The following is a 27,218-nucleotide window of genomic DNA, read 5'->3' as shown; positions in this document are numbered from 1 at the left end:
GGCTCCGTGGCGCAATGGATAGCGCATTGGACTTCTAGTTGATCTTGAAAGTAGTCATTCAAAGGTTGTGGGTTCGAGTCCCACCGGAGTCGCACTTTTTTTGAAACAGTGATTTTTATCATTTCTAACATTTATGTAGTTATTTATATATTATTTATTTATATATTATTAATTTGTTATAGTAATAGTTTTATTTGTATTTATTTATGTACAATACCAGTACCAGACTTTGGGCACACCTTTTCATTCAGTGGTTTTTCTTTATTATTTTCTACTCTTGTATCTCAGCACTGAAACATGACATTAAAACTATGATATAACATTTAAATTTTTTAATTCTTCAACCACTTTCTGCTTTGATGAGAGCTTCAGCATTTCACTCTTTTCATTAATTTCATTTCAGTATCAGCCAGCTCCATGAGGTAGTCACCTAAAATGTTTTTCCAACAGTCTTTTAGGAGTTTTCCATATATTCTGAGGACTCTGAGGCTCGTTGGCTGCTCCTTCACTCTCCAGTCCAACTCATCCCAAGGCATCTCAATTGGCCGTAGGTCAGGTGGAGCCAGACCATTTGACGCAGTACTCCATCACTCTCCTTCTTGGTTAGATAACCCTTACATAGCCTGGGGCTGGGGGTACGCTTTGGGTCATTGTCCTGCTGAAAAACAAATGATGGTCCCACAAACCAGAGGGGATGACATGTCACTGCAGAATGCCGTGGTAGTCATGCTGGTTAACTGTGCCTTGAATCTAGAATAAATCATCAACACTTTCACCAGCAAAGCACCCCCACATCGTCACACCCTCTGCATCTCACAAAGACACAGCAGTTGACACTAAAAATCTCAAATCTGCACTCATCAGACCAAAGTACTGGTCTAATGTCAATTTCTTGTTAATCAAGCTGTTGCTGGGGATTACAGACAATGGGGACAATTACATTTTATATTATAACACACATGCATATTTACCCAGACATTAGGTGAAATTATAGCCAAGTGAAATTATTGTACATCCTTGGGAGTGTGCTTTTTAAAAGTTCAGTAAAAGTACTCCCACCACTAGATGGAGGCTATTTTACAAGTGTCAATCCATGTACAGTCTAATTATCTCTAGCCATAGCAAATCACAGTGAGAAAAAGCAAAGAAGTGATGCTACATGAAACAGCCAAATAGGGCAACAGAGGGGAGAAGGGGAAGTCACTGAAACGCTATAGACACAAGTGCAACAAGAGACTGCAGCAGTTTGATTCAGCCACCCATCAGATCACTGATTATGAGAATGCTAAGGACATCAGTAGCCTTTCTTCTTCACCTGGCTGCCTCTCTGGCGGTAAGACACTCCAGACAACTCTCAGTATATCATAATAAGCAGTATGAGGATTCTAATCATTCTAGTTTTGGTTTACGTATGTAGGTTTTGAGACAGATCTGTCTCTGAGATTTTTGCCTAACACAAAAGAAGTGATTAGGATTTATTCTGTGGTGGTGACAGCATTTAAAAATGCCACCTACACTGGATAATCCACAGATGTCATAATGGACAGTTTACATACAGACTTGTCTGATTTATTTGTTAAAGTAGTAGTTCCAGTGAAATCTGTTCATGGTGAGGTTTAACCAGAGTAACAAGAACATTGTTTCTTGGAAGACGTGAGTGTGAGTCTGAGTCTGTGAGATTCAGTTCCTCTGGTGTTGGCTTTGATTCAGGGTGATCATTCTGTGTTCATCATGTCTGCTCTTGATCGGCTGCTTGTATGGAGTGTCACCATGTATGCTCCCTGATAAAGTTAAATATTAATAATAACAATGCGAAAATACATCACTTGAGGGCAAAATTGTCAGCAGCTTTGTTTTTAGCTTGACCACCATGCTTTTTTATTTTTAATTTTAATTTTTTTTACCTCTCGATTTTTGAGTGAAAACTGCAAGGATTGTAGAATGTGTCAGCAGAACACGTTGAAATACACAACAAAAAATAACAAATGAATGTTATGCAATAAAGTAATATCAATACAGTATGTTCTATATGACCTCTCCACATCAAGATACCGTGGAATCAATAGAATGGTTAATAAATGTAACTTTAGCTGGCTTATCCTGCCCTCTATTGGCTAAACATTGATGCAGGATGAATAATATTCATTTGACCAATGGTCAAATTTGGATGCAAAAATTACAACATGGTGCCAAATGCAACCTTGACCAAGCAACCCTGTTATGAAAAGCAAATACTGAATATTTACAACAGAAATTGGTACAAAACTTAAAAGGATATTAACAAAATAACACAACCACACCGACTGAGAATGCCTCTGCAGTACTCTTAAAATAGCACTCACTGGTGGATTAGCTTTATGTTAAAGCAATAAGTGCATGCATGAGACATCTTGGACTGATCTGCCCAGACAGACTATAGTATAGGTGCATGATGGAATACTCCAAGTCTCAGCAAAAACAGGGGGGGTTAATAAAAGAATAATTCAATCTGAAGTTAAAGGAATTTGGATGACATTAGCATGTCCATCACTCAAATGGTCAAGAAACCCAACTTATTTTTCCTGACAAACTAAAGGATATTTTAAAAGGCTAATTGTTGCTTAAAAGTCAATGAATTTTCACACTAAAACAAGCAGCACTGTATGCCAGACATATAGCATATATTCTTTGCATAATGGTTGCAGTTTTGTCCAGTTGTAGCATGTTGGCTATGAAGGCTTCTGAAGATAAATTGTTGAGTGGTTCTGACAGCTACAATTCTCTTACCCTGAAAGTCTAGGATAACCTTTGGTGTAGGAATTACTAATCTTTTGTTTCTTTCTGTGTCCAGGCCCCTGTGCCGTGTGAGGAGAAGGTGGCCAGCCTGGAAACTGAGATTCAGGGCCTGATGAACGTGATCAACGACCAGCATCGCTACATCCAGCATCTCCACAACAGCCAGGTCCAGCAGCTGGAGCACATACCCAACGCACACCTGGGCCCTGAGAACCTCTACAGAGGTAGGGCCAGAGTTCAGTGAAAGATCATCAAAGTGTATATGAGCAGCCAATCAGCACTCAGCATTTGGTAGCTACCTACGCCTGTCTTGACCCTGCTGCACAGTAAAGAAAAATTCTTCCAAAGACGTAAAGCAAATGTGTCTGTATGTTTCTGTGTGTATCAACCTGGTTTGAATATTTCACTTTGTGTATCTTTGTGTTCATACATTAAGACTGCTCCGAGGTGTTTGCGGACGGTAACGTAGCCAGTGGGTTATACGTGATTCGCCCAGACGGCTCTCCCACTGCACTGAATGTCTACTGTGACATGAACAATGGAGGAGGATGGACCGTCTTCCAGAGGAGGAGAGATGGCAAAGAGAGCTTTGACAGGTGTGTGTGTGTGTTTCACCTGTGCATACATAAAAATAAGAATTTACCCTCTGCACATGTCAAGAAATATGACATAGAAAGTGAATGTATAATCAGTGCATGCACTCTGCGTGCACAGAGCGTGGGTGGAGTACAAGCATGGATTTGGAGACCTCTACTCCCCTGATGGAGAATTCTGGCTGGGCAATGAACCTCTGCACTATCTCACCTCACAAGGTGTGTGTACATGTGTGTTTGTATGTCTTGGTGATTTGTCGTGCACTATAGGATGGTCGCCTGTGTAACTCAGTGTCTTGCAGGAAGCTACGACCTGCGGATTGACATGGAGGACTTTGAGGGTAAGCAGCGCCACGCAGAGTACAAGAACTTCAGAGTGGATGATGAGAAGGTAACACTACAAACAGAAAATGAAAAGCATGCGAAAAGTAGTTAGTCTCAGGTATAAGCGTTGTTTTAAGAGTCTCTGCAAAGTAAACTGATTGCTTCAACTAGTTTCAAGATGTTGAAGGCTAAATTTGCAGTGGAGACATTTCATTCTCTTTGTTTTTGGAAAATGATTCAATTCTCCAGACTGAATTAAAGCAGTAAGTTTTAGGTAATTATATGTCTGTCTGTAATCTCCTTTTCTGTTTCTGTCTTTAACCTTGCCCTCTCTCCATTTCCCATAACAGATGGGCTTTATTTAGACTATTCATGTTCTTTGAGTTTTATGACCTTTGCTGTAGAAACAACAGCAAGGACATCTAGCTTCAGGCCTGCCAGCTGCTCTCCATCTCTTCCCTTTCATTCATTCTCTTCTCATACCTTTTTCTTTCCCTTCTTTTCATACTTCTACTCCTTCATTTTGCTTTCAGTGCTTTTTCCTCTTACTTGTCTCACTCCATCCTGTCTCTCTCCATCTTTCCCATCCTCTTTTCGGTCTGTTTTAATGTAATTTATAATTTTGCTGCTCTGTTCAGAACAAAACCTCATCAGTGCCATCAGTCGATCACAGATGTGTGGCAGATACACTACAGTTCTTATAGCACTGTAACACTTTTGATTACTTATGTTTTCTAATCAGAAAATCACACTGAATGTCCCTCAGGATGCAAGAATCAAATCATTTATGTAAATAAACCAAAGCTCTTTTGCAACTTCAAAGATTTATTCAAGACTCTTTGCCTTTTCTCCCATGTCCACACAAAGGATCAGTACCAGTTACATTTGGGAGAGTACAATGGGAATGCAGGGAACGCTCTGGCTGACATCCACAGCCCTCCTTCTACTGGGCTGAAGTGGACCAGTCCAGGCTTGGAGTCGCACTTGGTCAAATTCAGCACGTACGACCGGCAGAATGATGACAGCGCTGGAAATGATGACGCCACGTGTATCAGACACACCAGGTCCGGCTGGTGGTTTAGCAGGTAATACAAAAATACATTAAATTCAATGTGGCGCTTATTATGTGCAAATTAACAAGGGAGTAAAGTTCAATATGGCAAAATATACACTGTGTACACACACACACACACACACACACACATATATATACCGCTGTTACTACAGGGCAAGTGTTTGTCTATTGTGCCAATTTGTCTTTTACTTCCTCCTCACAGGTGTGATTCAGGCAACCTGAATGGTCATTACTACAAAGGACCGTACCAAGCCATGACTGATGATGGGGTGGTGTGGTATACTTGGCATGGTTGGTGGTACTCCATCAAATCTGTGACCATGATGGTACGAGCCGCTGACCTCGAGCATCCACCACCAGTCATCCCCCAGTTACCAGTACAACTGGACCCCAGCAAAGCAGCAAGCGATGTCCTTTATCCTCCTCATGGCCGATAGGTTGAGAGCAAGCGTGGATGCAACATGTATCTCCTGACTGGAGCTAAAAAAAAGTGTTTTAAATATTTGACTTAACTCACATCCATTACAGGGTACAAATTGGATAAAATCAGTGTCATCTCACTCAAGCCTTTCCTGTATTCCTGTATATATAACTTTTTCAAAAATGTATACCATTGCATTTATACTAATAATAAAAAAACAAAACTATGTTGCTTTAAATCTTGTATCATATTGTCTTTATTCTGTGTCCAAAATAAAGCAGGCAATTGGGTACATCCGAGGTTTTTCAGGACAAATACCAGACACACAAAGTGACATTTCTAGGATTTAGTAAAACAGAGGCCAGAGGCTTTTAGTTAAGGACAGCCTGGAAGTTTCCTCTGTGGAAATCATCATTGGCGTGATCCTGGTGATTGTATATGTGACCCAAACAAGACTGAAATAATGGATCAGTTGCTGGCTCAGATTTCTGTTTGGGCACAAGATGATTTTAGAGATGTGGGGTTGTCGTATCCCTTTGTTAATAAGTTAAGGGAAAAAGTGACACACTTCTGGCCAACAATGTTCTTGTTAAATAAACTGCATATTTGGCTCTGAGATGGTGTGCGTGCATGTGTATCTCTGAACTGGCGTGCTCAGATTTGACATCCAAGGGTGATTACATTCCACATAGTAGATTAAGGTAGAGGTTGTGAGGAGCTCACATGGAGGAACCGATATCCATTGTTGACCCACAGATGGAGTATGCACTTCTTCCAGAGGTCCAAAGATTGAGGTTCACTTTTTTGGGAGAAAAATGTCCTTTATAAAAGAATGAAAAAGGTAAAATAATTCCTCCTAATAAACCAAGAAGTACTTGTCATTTTAGGATTTACCAAACCCAAACAACTTTGAATCTGTTTCCACAAATCTCCTCATGCCACAAATCTACCCCTTTAAAAAAAAGAGGGCTATAAAAGAACAGGATGAGCTGAACGAAAGAAAAAGGGTAAGGATAGTCAAAATAAAAGTGAGGCATTATTTACAGACCCTGAGGTGTGCCTGTTATTTAGGTATTCTTCGGAAAAAGAAGAAAAGTTTTTTGAAACAGTCATTTGACAGAGACTGATAGAGTGCGAGGCCAGTCCCTTGCTCAAACTTAAGTGCATCGGAGCCACAGCAATGTCTTTTTGCTGTCAAAATGAGCTTCTTTAATGCTATTTGTTCCAAACGTAGCAGTCACTAATATCCAGCAACACTGCAGTGACTGAGCTGCAGTGACTGAAGTCTGTCTCTGTATTTGGAACAGCTTCCATCTTTGTCAGGCGTAAAAAGTTGATGAGGAGAGTCGGAGGTTAGAGGAGAGGAAGAGGTTGTTGAGTGTTGTTGGGGCTATCTGGGCGATAAAGGTGCAGTTGTGGGGAAAGAGGCAGAGTTCCGTGGTGAGTTGAAGGGTGAGGTGGGTGAGAGGCGGCGGGGGCTCGCCAGCAGGTCGCCGTTGTGCAGCTTCCACAGCAGCTCTTCGTTCTCCATGGACAGACGCTTGTTGACCTTGGACTCTTTCTGCAGTGTCTGTTGGAGTATGGCCTGTTCACTGGACAGCTGTCTGCAGGGAGAGTAAGGGGGCTGTAGTGGGCTGTGGGAGACATGCTGAGGCTGTCACAGCCAAGGTTCATAACGATAAAAACAATTTGAATGGATAGAACTGAACTTGGGTTTTACCATGTGTGATCCAACAAACTAGAGCTGCGACACTTCGTCGATTAGTGGACCAAAACAAAATTAATTTGCAACCATTTTTATTATGGATTTATTGTTTCATCGTTCGTTTTAAATCATAATTTTTCTAGCAAAAATGTCAAATATTTGCGAGTCCCAGCTTCTTAAATGTAAGAATTTGCTGCTTGTCGTTGTCATTTATAATAGTAAATGAAGGTTTTTGGTTTTGAACTATTGGTTGGACAAAAGAATCAATTTACATATTTTGGGCTCTGGGAAATTGTGATGAGAATTTTTCACAATTTTTTGACATTTGATTAATAGACGATGAAAATAGTCATTAACTGTAGCCCGACAACACACAATATACAGACTATTAAAAAAACATGTTTTCACTGGTCCAACAATCACAAAACAATATGAAATAATATAGATGCTGATATACAAGCTCATTATTATCCCCATTCAGATCATTTAAGATTATTGTTAGTGTGACGGGCCTCACAGCACAGACACTGATGGTCTGATGACAAGGTTGCTCCTGTTATGTCTAGTCCACAACACAATGTTCTATTTCACAGATTACGACTGAAAGAAAAGGTCATCAGGTGTGAGATACAACTACACAATCCCATGACTGGTTGACCTTTAGTTCACTTCATTTCACACACGCGCACACACACACGAACACGCACACACACGTGAACACGCACACACACGCACACACGCACACACACACACACACACACACGCACACACGCACACACACAACAGCACATACTTGGACAGCGCAGCTTGTTTGTCCATCCTGGCCTTGTAGTCCTCATTCTCCTGTTGGACCTTCTTCAGACACTCCTCCAGTTTCACATTCATCTCCACCTGTGACACACACAGACGCACAGAAATTTGGTTTGGAACACATGTTTTGTGCTCAAATTCAATACATTCAGCTGGACCTTTTCCCCCAAAGATGACAATATGTGATAGATGTAGATTGATGCCCACCAGCTTGTCCATCTCCATGAGCTTCTTCTCCTTCTGGTGCAGCTGGTTGTTCTTGATCTCCAGCACCACCTTGAGACTCTCCAGCTCCTGCTCCAGGTACACTGTGTGGGAGTCCTTCTGCACAAACAATGGAAACATGCAGGTTAGAACAGGCGACATCACACTTGTGTGCTCTGAGATGTCAGTACAGTACAGTTAACATGTGTGACTCTTCCAAACCAGCAGAGGGAAGCATGCATGTTTGATGTTTGACTTGAGAAATCAGTTGTGAAATTTCCCTGATGGCCTGAACTTAGCTGGACAGCAGCTGTCTGTCTTTGTTAGTTCCATATACAGCAACACTGCATCTATTTCACTTATTAACTTTACCCACATTCCAGAATATTTGTGTTCTGTCTTAGCCAAGAGACACAGTGACAGAACGCTATTATTATAGTTGTAACAGTCTTTACCATATTCTTGTCACTGAGTATGCGCCTCCTCCTCTCTTCCTCTGCGTTTAGCTTCTCATTCAGAGCTTCCTTCTCTGCTGACAGCTCAGACACTTTCTCCTGGTAAGAGGGATAAATGAGGCAAAGCCAAAAGCCATTACTGAGTGAACACTGAGCTGGTTCTTACAAAGTGAGAAAGACAATTCGGAGCCAAAAACAGCTGCAGGCAAACAAACTGCTGCTTCTCCACTGTGGACCTGAGAGGAATGTATCACAGCAAACACACTGCATGATTAAAATACTTGACTGCCAAAAAGAGAAATTAGCAAAACAAATGAGAAATATATTTTTGCAAGGAATACTCGAAATACCACATGACGTGACACATTATGATCTTTACTACTAGTTTTCCTGTGAAAGTCTCCTTTATTTGTATTCAAACCTATGATAGCTTTGTTTTGTGCATTTTTTTGCTTCCAACATCATATGTTGGGAATTTGGCAGGCAGCACACAGACATTTGAAGAATTTGAAGAAAGAATTTTCCACGATCAGTAATCAGCTCTCCTCCAGATGACTTTGGGCATATTTTGATATTTTCTTTGAAAGCAAGTGCAGAAACAAATATTTTTGGTTAGCAAGGCAACTCAGTTTTTTCTAACCAAACTGGAAATTTTCTGGTTTGATTGCTACTGCAGCCATACAGTGAGCATAATCCTCTGACCATCCTGCACTATGGATCAAAAAGATCCTCTTATCAGCGACCTACATTCAGTGTCTACACAGGCAGTTTTAACATTTGGTACACATTTTACACACACTATTAATACTCAATGTGTTCTCAAGTATAATAGATTCTGGTTCCAGGAAAGAGTAAAAAAGTTTGACTTTGGACTCTGTCTCAGTGTGTCACAGTGTCAGTGTTAATATATGAGTGTCTCTTACAGAGAGAGATGTTTCAGTCTCCTTCAGTGTTTTCTCCAGGCTTTCCAGGTCTGTCTGCTGGATCATCTTCAGCTCTGACATACACAAACATATATGCAAATGCATATGAGGACAAATGATTAAGCAAAATGACATAAACTAATGACTAATATTATTATACTTATTCAATATATGAAATGAATATGAATATATGAGTATTGAGTTGGTCAAAGACTTTTTAAAATGCAGAGCTGTTAAAAGGTGTGTATTTGTCCTGCACGCACCTTGTATAGAGGTCTCATACTGCAGTTTGAGAGACTCCATCTTTTGGCTGTGACTCACTTCCTGGTTCTTCCTCTCTGCTTCCTGTCGGCTCCTCAGCTCCTCCACCTGAAGGATGCAGACACAAATCAGAGCAACACAACCACGTAAGACCAAGAAAGCATTAAAATACCAAGGCCAGGTCCAATCCCTCATTTTTTTAAGTCAGTTTGAGCTCCTGGTACAACCATTATCAGTGATTATTCTGTTATACCTGTAGCGACATGGAGAGATCCCATGCAGGTTCAGAGATCAGGGGAGTACTAGTACAAGTCTCCTACTTGTGTAGAATTATTTTATAATAAAACTTGGTTTTATGGAAGGGATGCAGGCTCTTTATACAAGACTCACAGGCAATTGCTTGTTGCTGTGAAGCTACAACACAGTAGATGAACAGCAACAATGTAATCATGGGAACATTCACCTGTCATCCATGTTTGTGTTGACCCTATACCTACAGTGTTTTTAAAGCTCTACAAACAGGCATCTTCCCAGATGTGTTTAAACAGCTGTTGTAAAACCATTACTAAAGACACCCAACCTGGATGGTAATGCACTCCGTAACTATAGGCTGATATCCAACCTTCCATTAATCAGAAAGATACTGGAAAAGACAGTTTTAAGTGAAAAATTTACTCCTTTCTTAAAGAAAATAATATTCTGGAGAAATGTCAGTCAGGTTGTAGAAAAGACCACATACTGAAACTGCTCTGACTGAACGAATCAGAAACCTCAGACTAAATTCTGGTGAAAATAAGTTCTCGGTTCTTGTCTCCTCTCCTCTTAGATCTGAGTGCAGCATTTGAAATGATGAATATTTTTCAAAGAAAGCTACAAACGTATCTCTTCTCTTTAGACTTCAACTAGCTCTGACTTTTTTGATACAGGTCTGAAACGTTTGTGCTTTGCCTTTCACTTATGCACCACTGCACTTCTTTTAAATTGTTGTATTTTATTTGATTTTATGCATTCTATATAATCTCTTTTTACATATATTTTATTACTACTTTTTTTATTATGATTACTCTGTAGTTTAATGCATTGCCTTTATTTCTATTTTCATCCTTATTACCTTATCTTACTTTTACTGTTATTATAAAGTGGCTTTTATTCTCCATCTTATTTTACATCTATTTTTATCTGTTTTTATGTCCATTCTGTCTTTACTATGTGAAGCACTCACTCGGTGCATGCGATTTCTTTCTTGTAAATCACTTTGAGCTGCAATTCCTGTATGAAAAGTGTTTTACAAATAAAGTTTATTCTTGCAGCAGGGCTAACTGCATCAGTATTCAATTAGAAAAGGTTTCTGTGTGTGTGTATGTGCTCTGACCTGCTTTTCCATCAACATGCGGCATTTGTCAGCCTCCTCCTGGTATGTCTGGTGGACTTTGTCCCACTCTGTTTGGTAAAAACTCCTCAATCTGACACACACAGAAGAACATACAATTAGACACAAATTACATCCAGAAGGCAGTAGAATCAGTGCAGGCTTTAATTTCCAAACCACACTGTGGTAACAGTGAGGAGTGTCCGGCATCAGTGCATCAGCAGAGGTGAACGCCACACCTGTCCTCCAGCTGCACCAGCTCCTCCTTGTGCTGCTCCTCTAGCCTCTTCAAGGTCTCCTCCAAGCTGACACGCACCTCCTCCTTCTCCTTCTGCAGATGCTTGCAGCACTGTGATGATGTGACTGGAATGAGAGGAGAAGAGCAAATAGAAATGCTGGTTTGTACTTGAGGTGTTGGTAGTAACACCCCAACGACCCTCTGAAATACCTGAAGTGCTGTTTGGGGATCAGTCGTTTTTGAAATAAATTTGTAGTAAACCATTACGTAATCAAGAAAGTTGGGTACATTAAGGCATAATTTAACCTAAAGCTAAACATTATGAGAAACTCTTATGAGAAACAGCAAGCTCCAAAAGAAAAACATTTAGAAACCAACGATGGAAAACAAAATTCACTGACTCATGGCTGCAAGACGCAGATATATACAAGAAGGATCAGCAATCAAGTGCCGTTTTTAACTAATGATATCTTCCTCATTTTATATAGTGACACAGTTGAATGTTGTATTGACAAAAGAAAATTTAGAATAATTTCATCCAAACAGGCCAAATGGGTTGGCATCATTACAAAACAAGACACAGGAGAGACAGAATAAACAAGTCATCAAATCAGCTGTGTATTACACAGCATAAGAGCTCAGTGATTCTTTTGAGGGCAGGAGTGAGATGGTCAATCAGCTGGCCATCAATGATCTACTATTTTGACCATTTACCATTTTATCATTAGAGTGTCACATCCACAACACACACCAGTACAGTTACCATATCACATTATGTCAGTCCAGACTGTACCCAGATGGGACATGCCTGGAACAGTCAGTGTCTCAGTAGGAAATTAATAACACATTTTCTGTGTGTCTCTGCGTATGTGTGTGTAGGTTCAGCATTTTCTGAACACCACATTCCAGTTGAACCACTGACATGAGATCCAACCCTAAAACATCTGCAAGTCAGCCCAGAAGTATGCAGCCGGACTCATTCCTCCATGACTAACTGAACCTCTCACAAGCACGTGCACGCTTCCCTCCATCTCCACCCATCATTACATGCCATCCTGAGTTATGGCCATTCCTAATTTGAAATATTTGGGAAAATATCCAGGTAAAGAATAAAGCACCTGGACTAACAAAGATCTCTGCTTCTCACTGCTTTCAGGACTGTCCTTTTCTCGGCACTCACAAAGTCCTCACTCACTCACTGTGTTATGTAATAGAGCAGCAGAACCAATAATCCACCAGGGACATATGGATGCCATCACTTAAAAGGTAAATGTGATCAAAATACCCTGTGCACACACATTGTGCATGTAATATAAAACATATTTGAAGTCATATAATAACAACTGGCTGGACAGCGACTGTTTCCCTCTGAATGGGATCCATAGTGCAAGTGTAAACTCCTGTCACCGTGGTAATGGGGACACAAAGCCAACAACAGCTGAGAGCAGCTTAGACACAGGCTTGTTCTCTATCATCGACCCAACAACACAAACTCTCTGTGTGGGTGTTGTGTGTCACAGCAGGTGCTTGGCAGATGGCGGCGTAAAATAAAGACATAATGTCAGGATATCTGTCTGGGAGTGACTTCTGGGGTTGTGACAGGGACAGAGGGCTTCACTGCTTCACATTCAGACCAAATGAAGACATGAGAGAGAGTGAATGCAGCCTGGGAAACAAGGCAAGCAGCGTCAGGCTACAGTCTTAATTTAATCTATGATCTTTCACATTTTGAAAGTGACACACAGTCAGCCAAACGTGAATCCTGCACATAGCTAGTGAAAAGGTTCAGGTTTAAACTGCCTCAGGAAGGAATAGTTCATAGATACACAAACATCAACAATATAAGAAGACACATCAATCTTCCTGAGTTTTAACTTCTCTCACACTGCGATTCATACATACATACGACATATAGAGGGATCGAAATAATGTTTCTCACAGTCCCACAGTGTGTGCAAAAACAGAAAGGTAAAAATAATAACGATACAACAATAAAGATAAAAAAATATATAAATGCAGGGCACAAAACTACTGAAGAGTACTAAGACATATAAAAAGTGACAAGATAAATAGCCACCATATACATATGTATACACACACAATGTAGTGCAAATGCTGGGAGTCCATAGTGTAAAAGCAGGTAGCAGCACATTGTATTTTCTAGTCTCAAACTGTTAAAGTAACTCAACATTGTAAAACTTCACAGGGAAACTATTAACCCATTAAACATTACCCAGTGAGACACAAACAGGTCCTTCCTGCTCAGTTTGACTTGCAGACTATGAGGGTTTAACAGACAGGTCTGAGTGTGTGTGTGTGTGTGTGTGTGTGTGTGTGTGTGTGTGGTGACAGCAGGGGTCTATACATTGCTGACATTCCTCAGCTCTGTGTGCAAAGAGATGACGATGATGGTCAAAAACAGTAAAGCAATAGATTCTAGTCACTGCTGCTCAGAATGGACAACAGGAAAGTGAAAAGAATGTTTTAGAAAGAACGGATGGTGAACAGGACTTTCAGGATTTGCACCTCTACTGCATGTTTATGTGTGTGTGTGTTTCTGTTTCAGTTTGTGAAAGTAAATCATCCTGAAACTAATCATCACTTTAAGAACCACTTGCATAAAACATATGAATAAAATGTGTTTTGTATGTTAATATTAAGTATTGATTTGTTCCGTCTCCCTTTGTTTTCCTTTCTTTTCTTTGTGAACACATTGTTTAGAACATTAGGGCTGAACTTGTGTACTGTCTCAGTGATAGTTAAGTGGCAGGCTGCCAAACGCTGCAGAACTACTGAGTAACACACCTCAGACACACACACGTACACTAGACATGGAAACTGTTTCTAATCAGTTTCTGAAATCTCAGGTGACATTCTGCATCATTTGCATGGATCACCTCTTGTTATTGAAGTGTGGCTCATCTGACGCAATCATGTTGAATGTTTTATTAAAGTACTTTGACTTGAGATGGTTTTGAGTGGTTGACTGTGTGGATTTAAGCCTTTGGGTGCTGCAGTTGATGCTCTTACTAGTGGCTCTTAAATGGTGTGTAAAAAGGTAGAAGTGCACATTTACTGTTCAGGATGTGTAGAAAAATCCTTACCCAGCTCATCTCGGAGGTTTGCCAGTTCCAGCGACAACTCCTTTTTCTGCTTCACGGCCTCCTCGCACTGCACAGAAGAGAAGAAGACCACATTTAAGCTCAAATATGAGCAGAGATTGTTAAATGTACACTGAGGCTGTCTTCAAAATCATTCGCTATTCACACTCTCTGTGGCCAATTCTATGTGGAGAACTAGTGTGTGTGTTAGATGGCCAAAATAATAATGCTGAAAGAAAACACACAGTGGTAATAGGCTCTCAGATAGTGGTCATGGATTGTACATTGATCCTTTTTGATGCATTGTGTGATGAATTCAGCACACTATAGATGTTACTTGATTTTCACGAGGACTTTGAGACAACACTAGAAAATGGTGACTACACCATGTAGTGAACTACGTATTGATGTCAGAGACATTTGGCATTCTGTGTTTTAGAATTTGTACTCATCACAGATAAGTGATTGCATCACTGGCTTCAAAGGTAACTATAACTTTTGTAAATGTCACTTGTGGTAGGAGGGGCAGGGTTGTGACCACCAATGCAATAACACAGATAAAAGAGCCAGTAGGGTGACAATCAGGAAACCAACATCCAGCCTTGTAAAACATGAGAAAATATCTCAGCAGGCAAATGACGCTTTAAAAAGTTAAGAATGCAGCTAAGAAACAAATAACATGTGCAGAAAAACAACGAAAATATCATATCCCCACCACACAGGAGCAGCAGATGATACCCGTCGCATGTTTTTACATTCATACTCACACATGGAAGGTCCTTCATATACAGCATTTTCCATTTCATTTCACTAGCAGACACACTACACAGCTACCTCCACCAGACCAACACACACACCATCACACGCACAATCACACACACTTCAACTTGATGAGCATAAGTGCACTGCTGTGCTCCAAAACTGAAAATTATCCTCCTAGATTTGAATAAATGACCATAACATTTACTCACACACAAACACACACACACACACACACACACACACACGCACACACACACAACACACAGATAAAGTAAAAGCAGCTTGACAAGAGCAGTGGAATTTACAATGGAAACCAAACACGTGTGCACAAGTCCATCTGTTATATGAGGGGTTAGTGAAGTGAAGGACAACGACAGCTTGTAAAAGTGACCAAATGTTTCTAGCTGTGAAAATATAAACAGATTATTGAAGTGGTCAAAAAGAGGATGTAGGAAAAAGTGCCATAAAAACAGCACGATAAAGAGAGTACACGGCCCTGATGTGGCCTTGGTGTAATGTTTCATAACTGCGAAATTCATGATACCAGTTGAGCCTGAAAACAAACAACTAATGCAATCAATGTGTCAAACAAGGTGGAAAATACTTGACTTCACTAGATTCCCGTAAAGCAACCTGATTGTAAAACTCCATCCTGATCCCTGACTTCTCCAGACAGCCCCATGACAGCTCTGACTGGAAGATGAGCGGAAACTCAAGAGCAGCAGTAGATGACTGGAAAGCAGTAGTAAACACACACACACACACACACACACACACACACACCTTGCATTTGTTCTTGTGGCGATGAGGAGCGACCTTGCTGGGCTTTGTATGAGCTTTGCTGGCCGTGGAGCCCATGTCTCGATGAACACACACACACACATGCGCACGCAAATACACATACACACACACACACACACACACACACACACGCGTCAAAAAATGCTCCTTTCTCTCGTTTCTTCAGTCCTTCCTCTCTTTTTCATTGATTCCCCTCCCTCTAGCACAAAAGGACGACACAAACTGCAAAGAACACACTCGTTCTCTCTCTGCCCTCCTACTTAATGTGAGCTCACTCTCTCTCTATTACTGGCTGCTCGCTCCTCCACTTCCACTCCTCCCACTCTACCTGTTCACCCCAGAGCTCCCTGTCCTCCCCCCTCGCTCTCTCCGTTTCTTACACTCCTGCCTGGATACGCTGTGATAGGGGAATGCGAGTTATTTCTGCACCTCCTTCCTCTCTTCATATCTTTATTCTTATCTTCCCTTGTTCCCTATCAGTTGTTATGCACAGAACTGGTGTATCTGCCTGGCCTCTCTTGTCTTTACTTGTATCCTTTGTTTCTCTGTTTAAAGTTATATAACTTGAAAGAACATAAAACTTACATTAATCAAATATTTCAGTCTGTGGGAACTTGAAAGAAGGTTCTTTCCTTGACGTCGTTTCTACCAGGCACAAACTTTTCTGTGTTTTACATAAAAAAAAGTTTTACAGGCCTGAAGAGATGAAAAAAAAAATTCTTGGTTTTCTTGCTCTGAGAGTACACAACAAAACATCACCAACACTTTGTCATTTTTAACTTTCTATACGTCTAGTTTGGCTGTAAAGCAGTGTCTACTAACTGTTTCAGAGAAGAACACAGAAACCTGGCATCCATAAATAAAACTGAAGCACTTAAATTCACTTGTAAAATATACTTGTAGTTGAATTACACTCCCCTGCAGAGTGTCTGGGTAATGAAGTAATGAAATATACAAAATGATCCACTGAAACGGTCACAACAGTACGAGTTTTAAGAGTGGAATATCTGGATAAGCCCATCCACCCAAACTACAGCCCCACCCCTGCCCACAGCCCACCCCCAGGGGAAAGTGTGCAGTTAATGTTCACCAGTCACCTTTCAAGTGTGTAAAACATAGTAGATTGACATTGGTATTCGTGCTTCAGATACACACACACACACACACAGAGCACCTCAGGGCTTGAACTGCAGCTGCTGCATTCCTCCACCCCTCCCTGTCTTCTATCCATCACTCCCACTTTACCTCCACTTTCCACTGGGCCATCCTTCTAATAGATCACCCAGTCAGCAGGGCTCCTCCGTGGCGTAAACCTCTGAAAGCTCTTTGTCTGCTGCTCTTTACATGTTGCAATCCCACAGTTTCACAATAAGCAATACGCCACTGGAAAATAGCCACAGAAAGGCCAGTTCTTCTAACATACAAAAGCATTTTAATCAGGCCCTGATTCGAAAAGGTAGGAAATATTCTGAATATGACTCCCCAAAGAGAGGGAAAAGAAGAAAGGTCAAAGTGACATCAGACCTATCCAAAGTGCTAAGTTTATATAATACATAGGTTCAAACACACATAGAGGAAACACGTCTAATGAAGGGTATCAGACACTGGATAAGGTGTGCAGAGGTGAATGATAGTATTCTGGCTGAACCAGGTTCCAGTGATGTGTGTGTGTGTGTGTGTGCATTCACTTTATTTCCCATGCCACTATGCTCTGCAGACATAAAACCACTGGTCCCAGTCACAAATCACAGCAAGTGCCAATATATCTGCAGAGCCTGACTGGAGTCTGTCACACATTTGAGAACATGTTGAAGACACCTCTTGACACACAAACACACACACACACACACACACACACACACACACACACACACACACACACACACACACACACACTAATAGGCTAACATCAGCTGTTGTAAACAACCCCATCATATCTGGCAGCAGGCACTTAAGGCAGGCAAAGCTAACTGCTATCACACTGCTATTATACACAACACACACATACACAAAACACTCTGAAATTATCCTCTCACTCATCCACATTCACAAATCCATCAACATACCAGTGTCACACAGCAGCGTGTTGTTGCCGTGCCATCAGTGTTATTGTTGTTGTTGTTAATGGCAGCTGGGTGTGGACTCAGACAAGCCTCTCCCTGCCTCTATGCTTCCTACTAAAAACAATCAATACTCCACTCCTCCTCTTCAAGTGTCTCATCCAGCACCTTAAATAGCAACACTGCCATATCACCAAGAACTGCTGAGTGATGCTTTAATTATAGGATGTGGTTGCTTTGCTCTAATTTGCCAAAGGGGAAGGATGGCATGCAGATAAGTGAGTGCTTCACCCCATTTACCCCCTTGAAGCTGCACCATATTGTATTTACATATACAAGCACATCCCACTTATCTGCCTTTAAAGTGGCAGGGTGCTACAGCAGAAGAAAGGGACCATCCCCACTAAATGAAACACTAGATCCACAATATTTTACAGACACAGTATTGTTAATCGTGGGGGAACACTCACTAACAGACTGCATCCAAAATATTCTGATGAACAGCAAATCTACAGAAAACTGAATAAAAAATAAGGATGAAACTACTGTACGACTACGCTTGACAGAACCAACAAACAACCTTGCTGGTGCCATGGAGGTCCAGTAAGAACTCACTGTGCACTAATAACTGACAAACACTCAATATCCCCTCATTTAAGATGAACAAACCTTTAGCTTGCTAACTCTCAAGCATGGCCTGTCTAAAAGCAGCCATTACTGCTCTTCTTCAAATACAACACATTATTACCACAGGAAGCACCGGACGACTGCCATTTTTTTGTCAAATAGCTATACAGTGAGCTCCTCCTCTACATTTTAGTAATATTTAATGTTTAACAAATCATTGGTTCCCCTTCATGCTTTGTAAAGCAGTTTAAGAAGCAGTAAATAAGGGATGGAGGTTTTCGCTCCACAGCAGGTGGTGTGAGTACTTTGTCACTGTTTGAGAAACATAAAAATAACTGAAGAACCTCAGTGAAGAGATGTTGAATGACTGTAGCCAGAGCCTCCACTCTCTTATTCCCCTGGACGAGCAGCTTCCTCAGCTGGTTGATGGCCTGGTTCTTCTTCTCCGCCTGCTCTTTGCTCTGGTTCTGCTTTGTTGTGACCGTCCCATCTGCCACAACAGCCTCGGCTGCACCGGGCTTGGGGGCGTTCTGTAGGCGGTATCCAGTTTTGGTGCTGGATCGTGACCCTGGTCTTGCTTTGAACCCAAGACCGGAGGCTCCAGTGGTGCCTGACCCAGTGTTGGTGGTATCAGTGGCAGGCGCTGAGACATTAGCATTCACCAGGTCAGGTACCTAGCAATAAAAAACACATCTTCTTTTAAGAAACTAAACTAAGACACTAACTTAAGTTCAGGTAATGGCAAGGCAGTGTGAAAAATGACTTGTGTCTTTAAAAAACAAAAGTAAATGTCTTCTGGTGGCCCCAAATACAATTCTACTCTTCATGATATTGTCTTTTTAAAATGTTGGACCACGATTAGGAGAATGAGAAGAAAATATGTGCAGTCAAGAGATGCAACTATACCAAAATGATCCATTATATTCAATGATAATAAATGTGCATTTTGCTCCTCTCTGTGGCTCATTGATTGATCTATTCAACTTGTATCAAGCTCAAAAATGCCTATGAAACTTAAGAGCAAGTGAGCACAAGATGCAGCGTCTGTGGCGCCATCGAGAGAAACTAAGTACAGGAACATCACAGACAAAGTGGTACCTTCTTTCATCAATCAGATCCTGCTCAGTAATGGTCTCTGATGCAATGTCTTGCCCATGACTAAGCTCAGTTTGCATCTTAAAGCTCAAAACTTAAAAAAGAAGAAGACATACCAGGTCGGGTGGAGGTTGCTGCTGGTTCTGGCTGTTTCCTCCTGCAGGTGCTGCTGCCTGCGAGTTACTGTTGGTGTTTGTGGGTCTTGCCGGTGGCTCCCGAGGCTTGTTTTTGTCCACTACAAGAAAATGGCGACCTCTTAGTGTGTGGGTGGCAGGTACAACATTCAACATAGCGTCTACACACTCTCCACACACAGAAGACTCAGTCAGCCCAGTAACAAAGTGTACTGCGCACTGCAGCAGGGTCACAACAGAAACTACAACCACTCATTCATCCTGTAAATGAAACAGCCAAATATACATGTGTGTAAAGGAAATTTTAAGAAAACAGAAGAAAGTATACAAACACATGTCCGTTAGTCTGAGCTCAATCACCTCAACATCCAAACATAGAATCGAAAACAGCACACACATCTCATACATTCGCTCTCGTCTGGTAAATGGGAATATGCCCTACTGACTGACTGTTCTAGGCTGGGACAGATGCATCATGGGATTATGTGGTAACGATAGCCAGTCTGTCTGTACATGATGGGTCCTGAGTGTGCATTAAGGAGTGCAATACCAGAGACAAAGCAATTAGACTTCTCTCTGTTTCCCTCTCTCTCTCAATAATTCAATAGAAACCAGCACTATGATGTCAAATAGGTTTTCTGTGCAGAAACGTGGTCATTGGGCCAGAAATACAGTGCAACCTGCAGAACCATGAGTGTTGTGGTGTTAATCTGATGTTTTCAAGATGACAATTACTTGTGTGGGCTAGGACTAATGAGCTGAACTTCTCACTCTCCAAATTGCCAGTGTTAGCTGAAACCGTCACCTACAGCATAGTCAGATGTCAACGCCATAGTTCAAATTTCAGTGGAGATAATCATCTTTTATAAGTTGTGCTTCAACCTTCTTGAGTTAGTATGTGCATCTGTAAGACATTTTTAAATGAATCTTTATTTGTGAGCTACACATTAAGGGCCGTGAGTAGACTGTGCATGTATTTACTATTTTTCAACCCAATTTACATTTGAAATCCAAATTCTGTACTGAACTCAAATATCTCTGCACTCTGTAAGTCAGTGCTGGTGGTCAAGCCTGGTGAACAAAGGCCTGTCAATGGTAGTGATTTGTTTAAATATACCGCCACCAACTGGCAGCCACCAAGTACAACATGCTGGTCTGTTCCAGTCTGATCCACCAGAGTTATGAACAAGCCCATGGGTGAGGAACAAGGCAAAGATCCTGATCGCTCCAACATGCATCATCCTGCTGCGGCTGTCTTACAGTCAGACACAATTCAGTTTCATTATAACAACCCAGTTTGCTAGATCACAGTGTGGACACTATAGTTTTGGGTTCATCACTGCAACACTGCAGGGATTTCTGCGAAAATGTTGGTCGGTGCAGACATATGAGGGAGACTGAGAGATGGCCTCATGTGTCATTGCATGGATTGGATAAAGAGTAGAAGAATGAATCAAATGCAAAATAACAGTGCACACACTGTTATCCAGGCTCATTTAGATTAGCACAGACAGTAGACCAGTAATAAACACTGATATGTCCATCATGAAAATATGTCCTCTTGTTGCAGGATGCACGGCTGCCACAATGATCACCACAAGTTAGCAGTGTGTGAGAAAGATACAGCACACTGATACTGAACCCCCTTCTCCAATTACAGCAAAAACAACCAATAAATAAATAAATAAATAAAATAAACATCTGCCACAGTCACTTTAAATTGGACAGTGTTGATGCATAACTTTTCTGACCACTAGTGATATACATACAGTGCACAAAGCTGGGATGAGGACTTGTTTTAAATCATAAACAAACTAACATTATGATAATAAAGGGAGGGTAAAGAATGAATAAATTGAAATGTATTTCTACACAAGTCTGAATTAACAAAACCAATGGTAATCAAAACATGCATGCAAACCAATCCAAATTCCATTGACAGCATGGAAATTCAGAAGCTTGCGTGTTAACTTCATCAAAGAGGAAAAAACAGAACTTCCATTTCATTTTATTCAGTTTCAAACATCAGTTAAAATGTGTTCACAAAGTGCAAGCGAGCACGCTTGCAAGTGTTGGTCTCTTGTTAAAATGTGTCTGTGTGAGTGCTGGTGATTTGTACCTGGAGTCTGCCAAGCAGTCATGCAGAGCTGCTGAGCCCAGACTGAGAGAGAAACAAGACTGTTAGCATGCACACATGGACAGAAGAGACGATTCCTGCTGTGTCATGAGAATCTCCTTCAGTACACAGTAAGATGACCTCCATAAAATATGATAACAGATGAGAAATGCAGATTGCATTTACAGCGTCTCAAAGAAAGGATCATTTAAAAAAGAGCAGAGTTTAAATAGTTAATCATCTTAATCATAGTTTTGGTCACATATGTTTGTTATGCAGCTATTTTATAAGCATCATTATCATGTCAGCCATCTTATTTGTACCAGTCTCATGACCACTCAGTAGGACTGTCTGATGTGTATTTAAACAGAACATCAGTCATGAGTCAGGGAAAAGCGGTGAGGGGCTGAAGTGGGGGAGTGGAAGAACAAAGGAGGTCAGGTGTAGGAGGTGTGGGGGTTTTGTGTTGAGTGGTTGTGTCTTCTCTCTTAACTGTTGTATTCAACGTTGTGCCAAATTATTATTTTACTTTGCCATTGAAAAAGGTGACAGGGATTGAATTATTAACAGATCACAGAGTAAAAACACCTCTTAAAAGCTGAGCTGACTCTGGACATCATGCCTTAATTAAATTAAGAAGTGTTTATCTTTAATAAACTCCATCACTAACACAGACATATCTCCCATAAACAGGGCCGGTGGAGGCAGAAATGTGTGACTTTACTGTATGGCTACGTCATGCTAGCCAAATTAAAAACCAATGGCTGCAGGACAAAATAGTGTGTGAGCAAAGCAGGAAAAACAGGGACAGCTCCCCACATGAACAGTACAGGTAGTGGTAGCGGTCCTAATCTCCTCAATCTGCTGTGCATTTAACTTTGCTGGGTTGTATTTTTTTCAGATTTTAAATTGGCATCCTATAATCAACCGCATTAAGTACAGAAACCAGCTGGAAACTAAGATGAATAAATACTGAGCAAACAACCATGCAGATGTGATCAAGAACAGGCTTTGAAAGAGAGACTTCAAGTGTCTGCGCCCTCTAGTGGTTGATTTCACACCAAATAAAATAAAACATAATCAGAAATTCAGTCCAGCACAAGGATAGTTATCTGCAGTTCATACAGATGAACATTAAACTATGATTCCCAACAATGCAAAAAACACTGATATCATTTAGTTTTGAATGTTTGCAACTGCACATAGAAGCAGAAAGTTTTATCACTTTCCATCTCCATGTAGTTGCAGATTCACACTGATTTGCAGCAACAGGGCATGACTGTAAAGCCACACAACTACAGAAGAAGTGTGAATAATCACGCACTGATCAACCCAGGAGAGGGTCTTTTTTGCCCCAATCATCCGTCCACTAATGGGCACTGCTTGAGGCATTTTGCCTCGAGAAACAGAAATGAAACGTATTAAGATAACAAGACATCTCCTGACACACACCAGATCAGATACTGATAAATTCATATAGTCTGCACACTGGAGATTCAGCTTTCACATGACAGTTGCCATGGAAACAACACGGGAGAGCATTTCACTGCTTGCACGCATATGTGTCCACTATATGACCCATTTACATGCAAACTAGACCGTCTGATCACCTAGCAACAACCATTTTTGTCCACCTGTCTGACAATCATATTATCCAGCGTAAAGATAGACAGAAAGATGGATTGATGTTATTACTCACATCAGTTTAACTGTGAGAGAATACACAAGAAACAGGGAAGCCTCAATAAAGGCACAGACCACGACAAGCTGACAGACAGAGAACAAAAGCTCAATAACAACTGTTGGATGTTACTGCATCAAATTTTTTGTAGCTTTTCAGTTTAAATTTTTGGCCATTCTGAAACGTATGGCCAGCATGAGAAGGGATCAAACAACACAATTTAATTTACACTAAATCAGTTTAAGAGGATCCTTTCAATCTATCTACTGCATGACTGTTTCTTTGTCTTAGAAGTTGTTTTTTATTCTTATCACTGTCGGTGGAATTTAACGAATTTGTATATCTGGCCAAACCTCAAAAGGGTAAAACTTCTGTGTAGAGTATCTAACCAGTCCATCAGGGAGTACTATCAAACCACAAGAGAGAACTCTGGATCATTATTAGTATAAAGTAGGTGACCCACACCACTTCAGTGGCAAGACATCCCACTGAGAGAAACTCAAGGGTCAAAAAACACGTGTTGAGTGAAAAAGGCCTTAAATAGAAATTCTCAGTGTTAAAATTATGCCCTGCTCCTCATTAAAGAGGAGGGTAAACAACTGTTGTGACATTAACACATAATTCTAATCACTTCAACTATTAGCTGCTTTTGTATGAAACATAAGCAATTTTTGGTCTTGGAGGCAGACGCGGTGCAAAAAAGTTACACACCTCACATGAGGTTTCTAGATCTGACGTAGCTCCAGATGTGTGACTGTCCTTGATCTCCACTGAGATCAACATCATTAGTTTTACAAATATTAGAGAATACTGCAGTCCAAATCTGCTGTACATCTCGGATGAGCCTGGGGAGAATATTCCAGTCTGGCAGATACAACCTCTAAAGCCGCCACATGAGGAAAAAACTCCACATAAGATTAAATCTCGCACGATTGGCTCCACAGCTACACCACTGTGCAGCATGCACGAGTGATTCTGTGTGTGTGTATGTTTGTGTGTGTGTGTGTGTGTGTGTGTGCGGGGGTGGGGGGGTTGCGCACATGTGGTGACTAAACCCTGCTCTAACCTACATTTTCAGGGTGATGGCAGGCAGCAGTAGGAAAGTGGGTCTGTGGAGCTCAGACTGAGAAAACACACTCCAGCCAAGCACATGCTGACGGGCTTAGACGGGCCAGCAGGGATACACAGTACAACAAGAGAGGGACATCATGATGGCAGTGTGGCTGAGCTGAATATGTACTGAAGAACAGGGAGGAATGTGTTCTTATGAGCAAAAACCAAATGAGAAAAAGACTGGCCACAGATGATTTGTAGGTAATTTGATGCTGAACATGAGGAAACATGCAGACAATCTGAAGAGTTTAAATGGATCAAAATGATTTGTCAAAGGTGATGAAGGAATTAATGAGTACTTTAGCAGACACGTATGAAAGAAATAAATGCTTTAGAGTAAGCCCAGTGGCTTACACACAAGAGTCCCTGTGAAGCTGTTGAAGTCAAACTGGGGAAATATGTCATTAGCCTCTTTGCTCTTTGTGAACAAATTAAAATGCTTTAAAAGTTCAGCTGTCTTCTGCTCTGATAGTTTAATATGCACATCTCATAGGTGTGCAATATTTGGTATTCTGTATTCTTGCTAAACAGTATTCTGATTGTCCAATAAGGGTCTGGCAATGGGTCATGTTTTTGACTGTATCCTACAGAAAAGTGCACACATTAAAAAACAAACAAACACTAAAGCAGCTTCATTGATATGTTCACATATTCACCTCTAGTTCACTGCCTAATTTTGTGTTCAGCGAATGCACCAGCCAAAGCAACGCTAACATTGAACATAAAAGGCCATTCCATGCTAACAAAATGCTAATGTTGTGTCCTGTTAGTTTGGCAGGCTGACTGCAAAGGGAATTATTCACAATGACACTCTCCTTGTCTCACTGTTTCCTCCTTTCACATAGCACTATAAAACAACAGATTCTCAGAGGATCACAGTCGTATAATGCTTAATGCTGAAACACAATAAACACATTAACAGTGACTGCAGAGTATCTTCCATGTCCCTCAGAAGACACAACCCTCCCACAAATAGCGAGCACCCTTTTAATGGTTGAATAAGCAAAGGCCAGATGCATCGTTGGTTATTTCTGGTTGTGTATGTGTGTGAGTCACGTGGTCGGAGCTCCTCTAGGCATGGATATCACGGCTAAAAGGAACCCACAGCACTGGCTATTTTTCACGCCGCTGCTTAGGCACTCGTGCAGAAAGCACACACACGCACACAATAGTTTGCAACTGACGGCCCTATTGTAGCCCTTTACATCCATGGCGGCTGTGGTAGCCGGCATATAGATCATTCTGAAAGCCCCCACAGTGGACAAGAGGCGGAAGCAACAATGGCTCCCAACGCTATGCAGGAAAAGAAGGGGAGCCAGTCAAGGAGGTGTGAGAGGGTGAAGTGGCCTTTGTGGCTGATCTGGAGTCAGGCTTGCCATCCCTTGACTAAAGACTGAGCTACAAAAATGGCCAAGAAAGCGGATCCTTACACTTTTACTGAGGCCATATATGGAAAAAGACGATTGATAGACAATATACATAAAAGACGTATTTTACTGTGGTATGGCAAATACAAAGACAAGGCGCAGCCACGTGCTTTTTTGATTCACATGCTTGTGAAGCTACATTGGCTTCAATACATCATCATTTCAAAATCATTAATTCTTTGGGTTTTCTGACCCCAACAGGGACAACTAACAAAAATGAAATAGCAAACACTATGCTCCCAGGAATGTATGAGCAGTCTTGAACACAATTAGCTAATTTGCTAGTGTGTAGTACAATATATCAGCTTCAGCCCTGCATGGAGGATTTTCCAGCAGTCTAAAAGTACATGACAAAGAGAAGATGTTGGAAAGACAGATGGATGGATGGATGGATGTATGGATGGATGGACGGATGGATGGATGGATGGAAGAACAGGCAGCCTGTGACACAATCAAGTGATCAACCTGTTGGCCAGAGAGTTGTGTTGATGGATGAGTGGAAAGATGGATGCGTTGAAAGGATGATAGCATTGATGGTTGGATGACAGCAGGACACAGAGGAAAGTGGCATATCCAGACCTGCATGGAAGACCACAGTGTTCTTCCTGCATCCCGACAGCAGCTGAAGGTTCCGGAAAAGTCCTTTGGCTGTCAGCTTCACATGGAAGTTGGACAGCGACAGTCTGGGAGACCATAACATTGTCTCTGTTTGCACTCGAATACTCCTCAAGAATTGGTGTTAGACTGATGTTTCTGGGCTGAATTGTTATTTTGAGAGTTTCAGCACTTCCTTTGCTCCTCTAGGCTCTCAAGACTCCTGAGCTGCAGCAAATACCAACCCAGTTTTTTCTCCTTATGGTCCAAAGTCCCATTGTTGCCCGTCTGACCTTGTCTCACCTATTTCAGGGCTTTCTTGTTATTATAATGCTCCCACAGTGTTTCTGCACAAGAATGACTTGAGATGCATAACAGTTACTTCAAACTGAAGTCTGTCTGGTAAGTAAGAACTCTTTTCTTGTTTAATCCCATAAATTAGTGAGAATTACTCCACAAGAAAAAAAAAAGACTTAGAAATTGTTGCTGCCGGGATTTGTGCCTTGTATTTCCTGGAAAGCCATGTGGAGATCAGAAAAAAAAGACAAAACAGG

The 27,218-nt window shown here is 41.2% G+C and overlaps 2 protein-coding genes and 1 non-coding gene across 3 annotated transcripts in view; 2 read left to right on the top strand and 1 right to left on the bottom strand.

Annotated features, from left to right (window-relative positions):
• Positions 1-92, top strand: trnar-ucu. The gene is given in 2 exon segments: positions 1-37; positions 57-92. It is a non-coding gene; the product is annotated as a tRNA-Arg (tRNA).
• A 1,184-nt stretch (positions 93-1,276) lies between these two features.
• Positions 1,277-5,214, top strand: LOC121627766 (fibrinogen-like protein 1). Its single transcript, XM_041966822.1, has 7 exons — positions 1,277-1,333; positions 2,831-2,999; positions 3,212-3,371; positions 3,490-3,587; positions 3,671-3,759; positions 4,560-4,777; positions 4,970-5,214. Exons 1-7 carry the CDS (start codon positions 1,277-1,279, stop codon positions 5,202-5,204), a joined length of 1,026 nt encoding a protein of 341 aa, XP_041822756.1. The 3' UTR covers positions 5,205-5,214.
• The window catches only part of LOC121627751 (putative GPI-anchored protein pfl2), a 40,982-nt gene continuing 18,383 nt past the window's right edge, over positions 4,620-27,218 (bottom strand). Inside the window, 11 exon segments of the mRNA XM_041966790.1 lie at positions 4,620-6,792; positions 7,687-7,784; positions 7,911-8,027; positions 8,363-8,461; positions 9,286-9,359; positions 9,549-9,654; positions 10,919-11,009; positions 11,155-11,278; positions 14,258-14,324; positions 18,849-19,178; positions 19,716-19,834. Of these exon segments, the coding sequence (XP_041822724.1) occupies positions 6,579-6,792; positions 7,687-7,784; positions 7,911-8,027; positions 8,363-8,461; positions 9,286-9,359; positions 9,549-9,654; positions 10,919-11,009; positions 11,155-11,278; positions 14,258-14,324; positions 18,849-19,178; positions 19,716-19,834 (1,439 nt within the window). The 3' untranslated portion in view covers positions 4,620-6,578.

The sequence above is a fragment of the Chelmon rostratus genome, chromosome 3 (assembly GCF_017976325.1).
Source record: "Chelmon rostratus isolate fCheRos1 chromosome 3, fCheRos1.pri, whole genome shotgun sequence".
Lineage (NCBI taxonomy): Eukaryota > Metazoa > Chordata > Actinopteri > Chaetodontiformes > Chaetodontidae > Chelmon > Chelmon rostratus.
Note: the sequence above shows the minus strand (reverse complement) of the source record. Positions and strands in the feature narration are given on the sequence as shown.

Excerpts from the sequence above, each read along its gene's own strand:
- LOC121627766 (XM_041966822.1), top strand. The coding sequence starts at position 1,277 with ATGAGAATGCTAAGGACATCAGTAGCCTTTCTTCTTCACCTGGCTGCC. Across the intron at positions 1,334-2,830 it reads ACCTGGCTGCCTCTCTGGCG|GCCCCTGTGCCGTGTGAGGA; the intron begins GTAAGACACTCC and ends TTCTGTGTCCAG. Across the intron at positions 3,760-4,559 it reads TCAGAGTGGATGATGAGAAG|GATCAGTACCAGTTACATTT; the intron begins GTAACACTACAA and ends GTCCACACAAAG.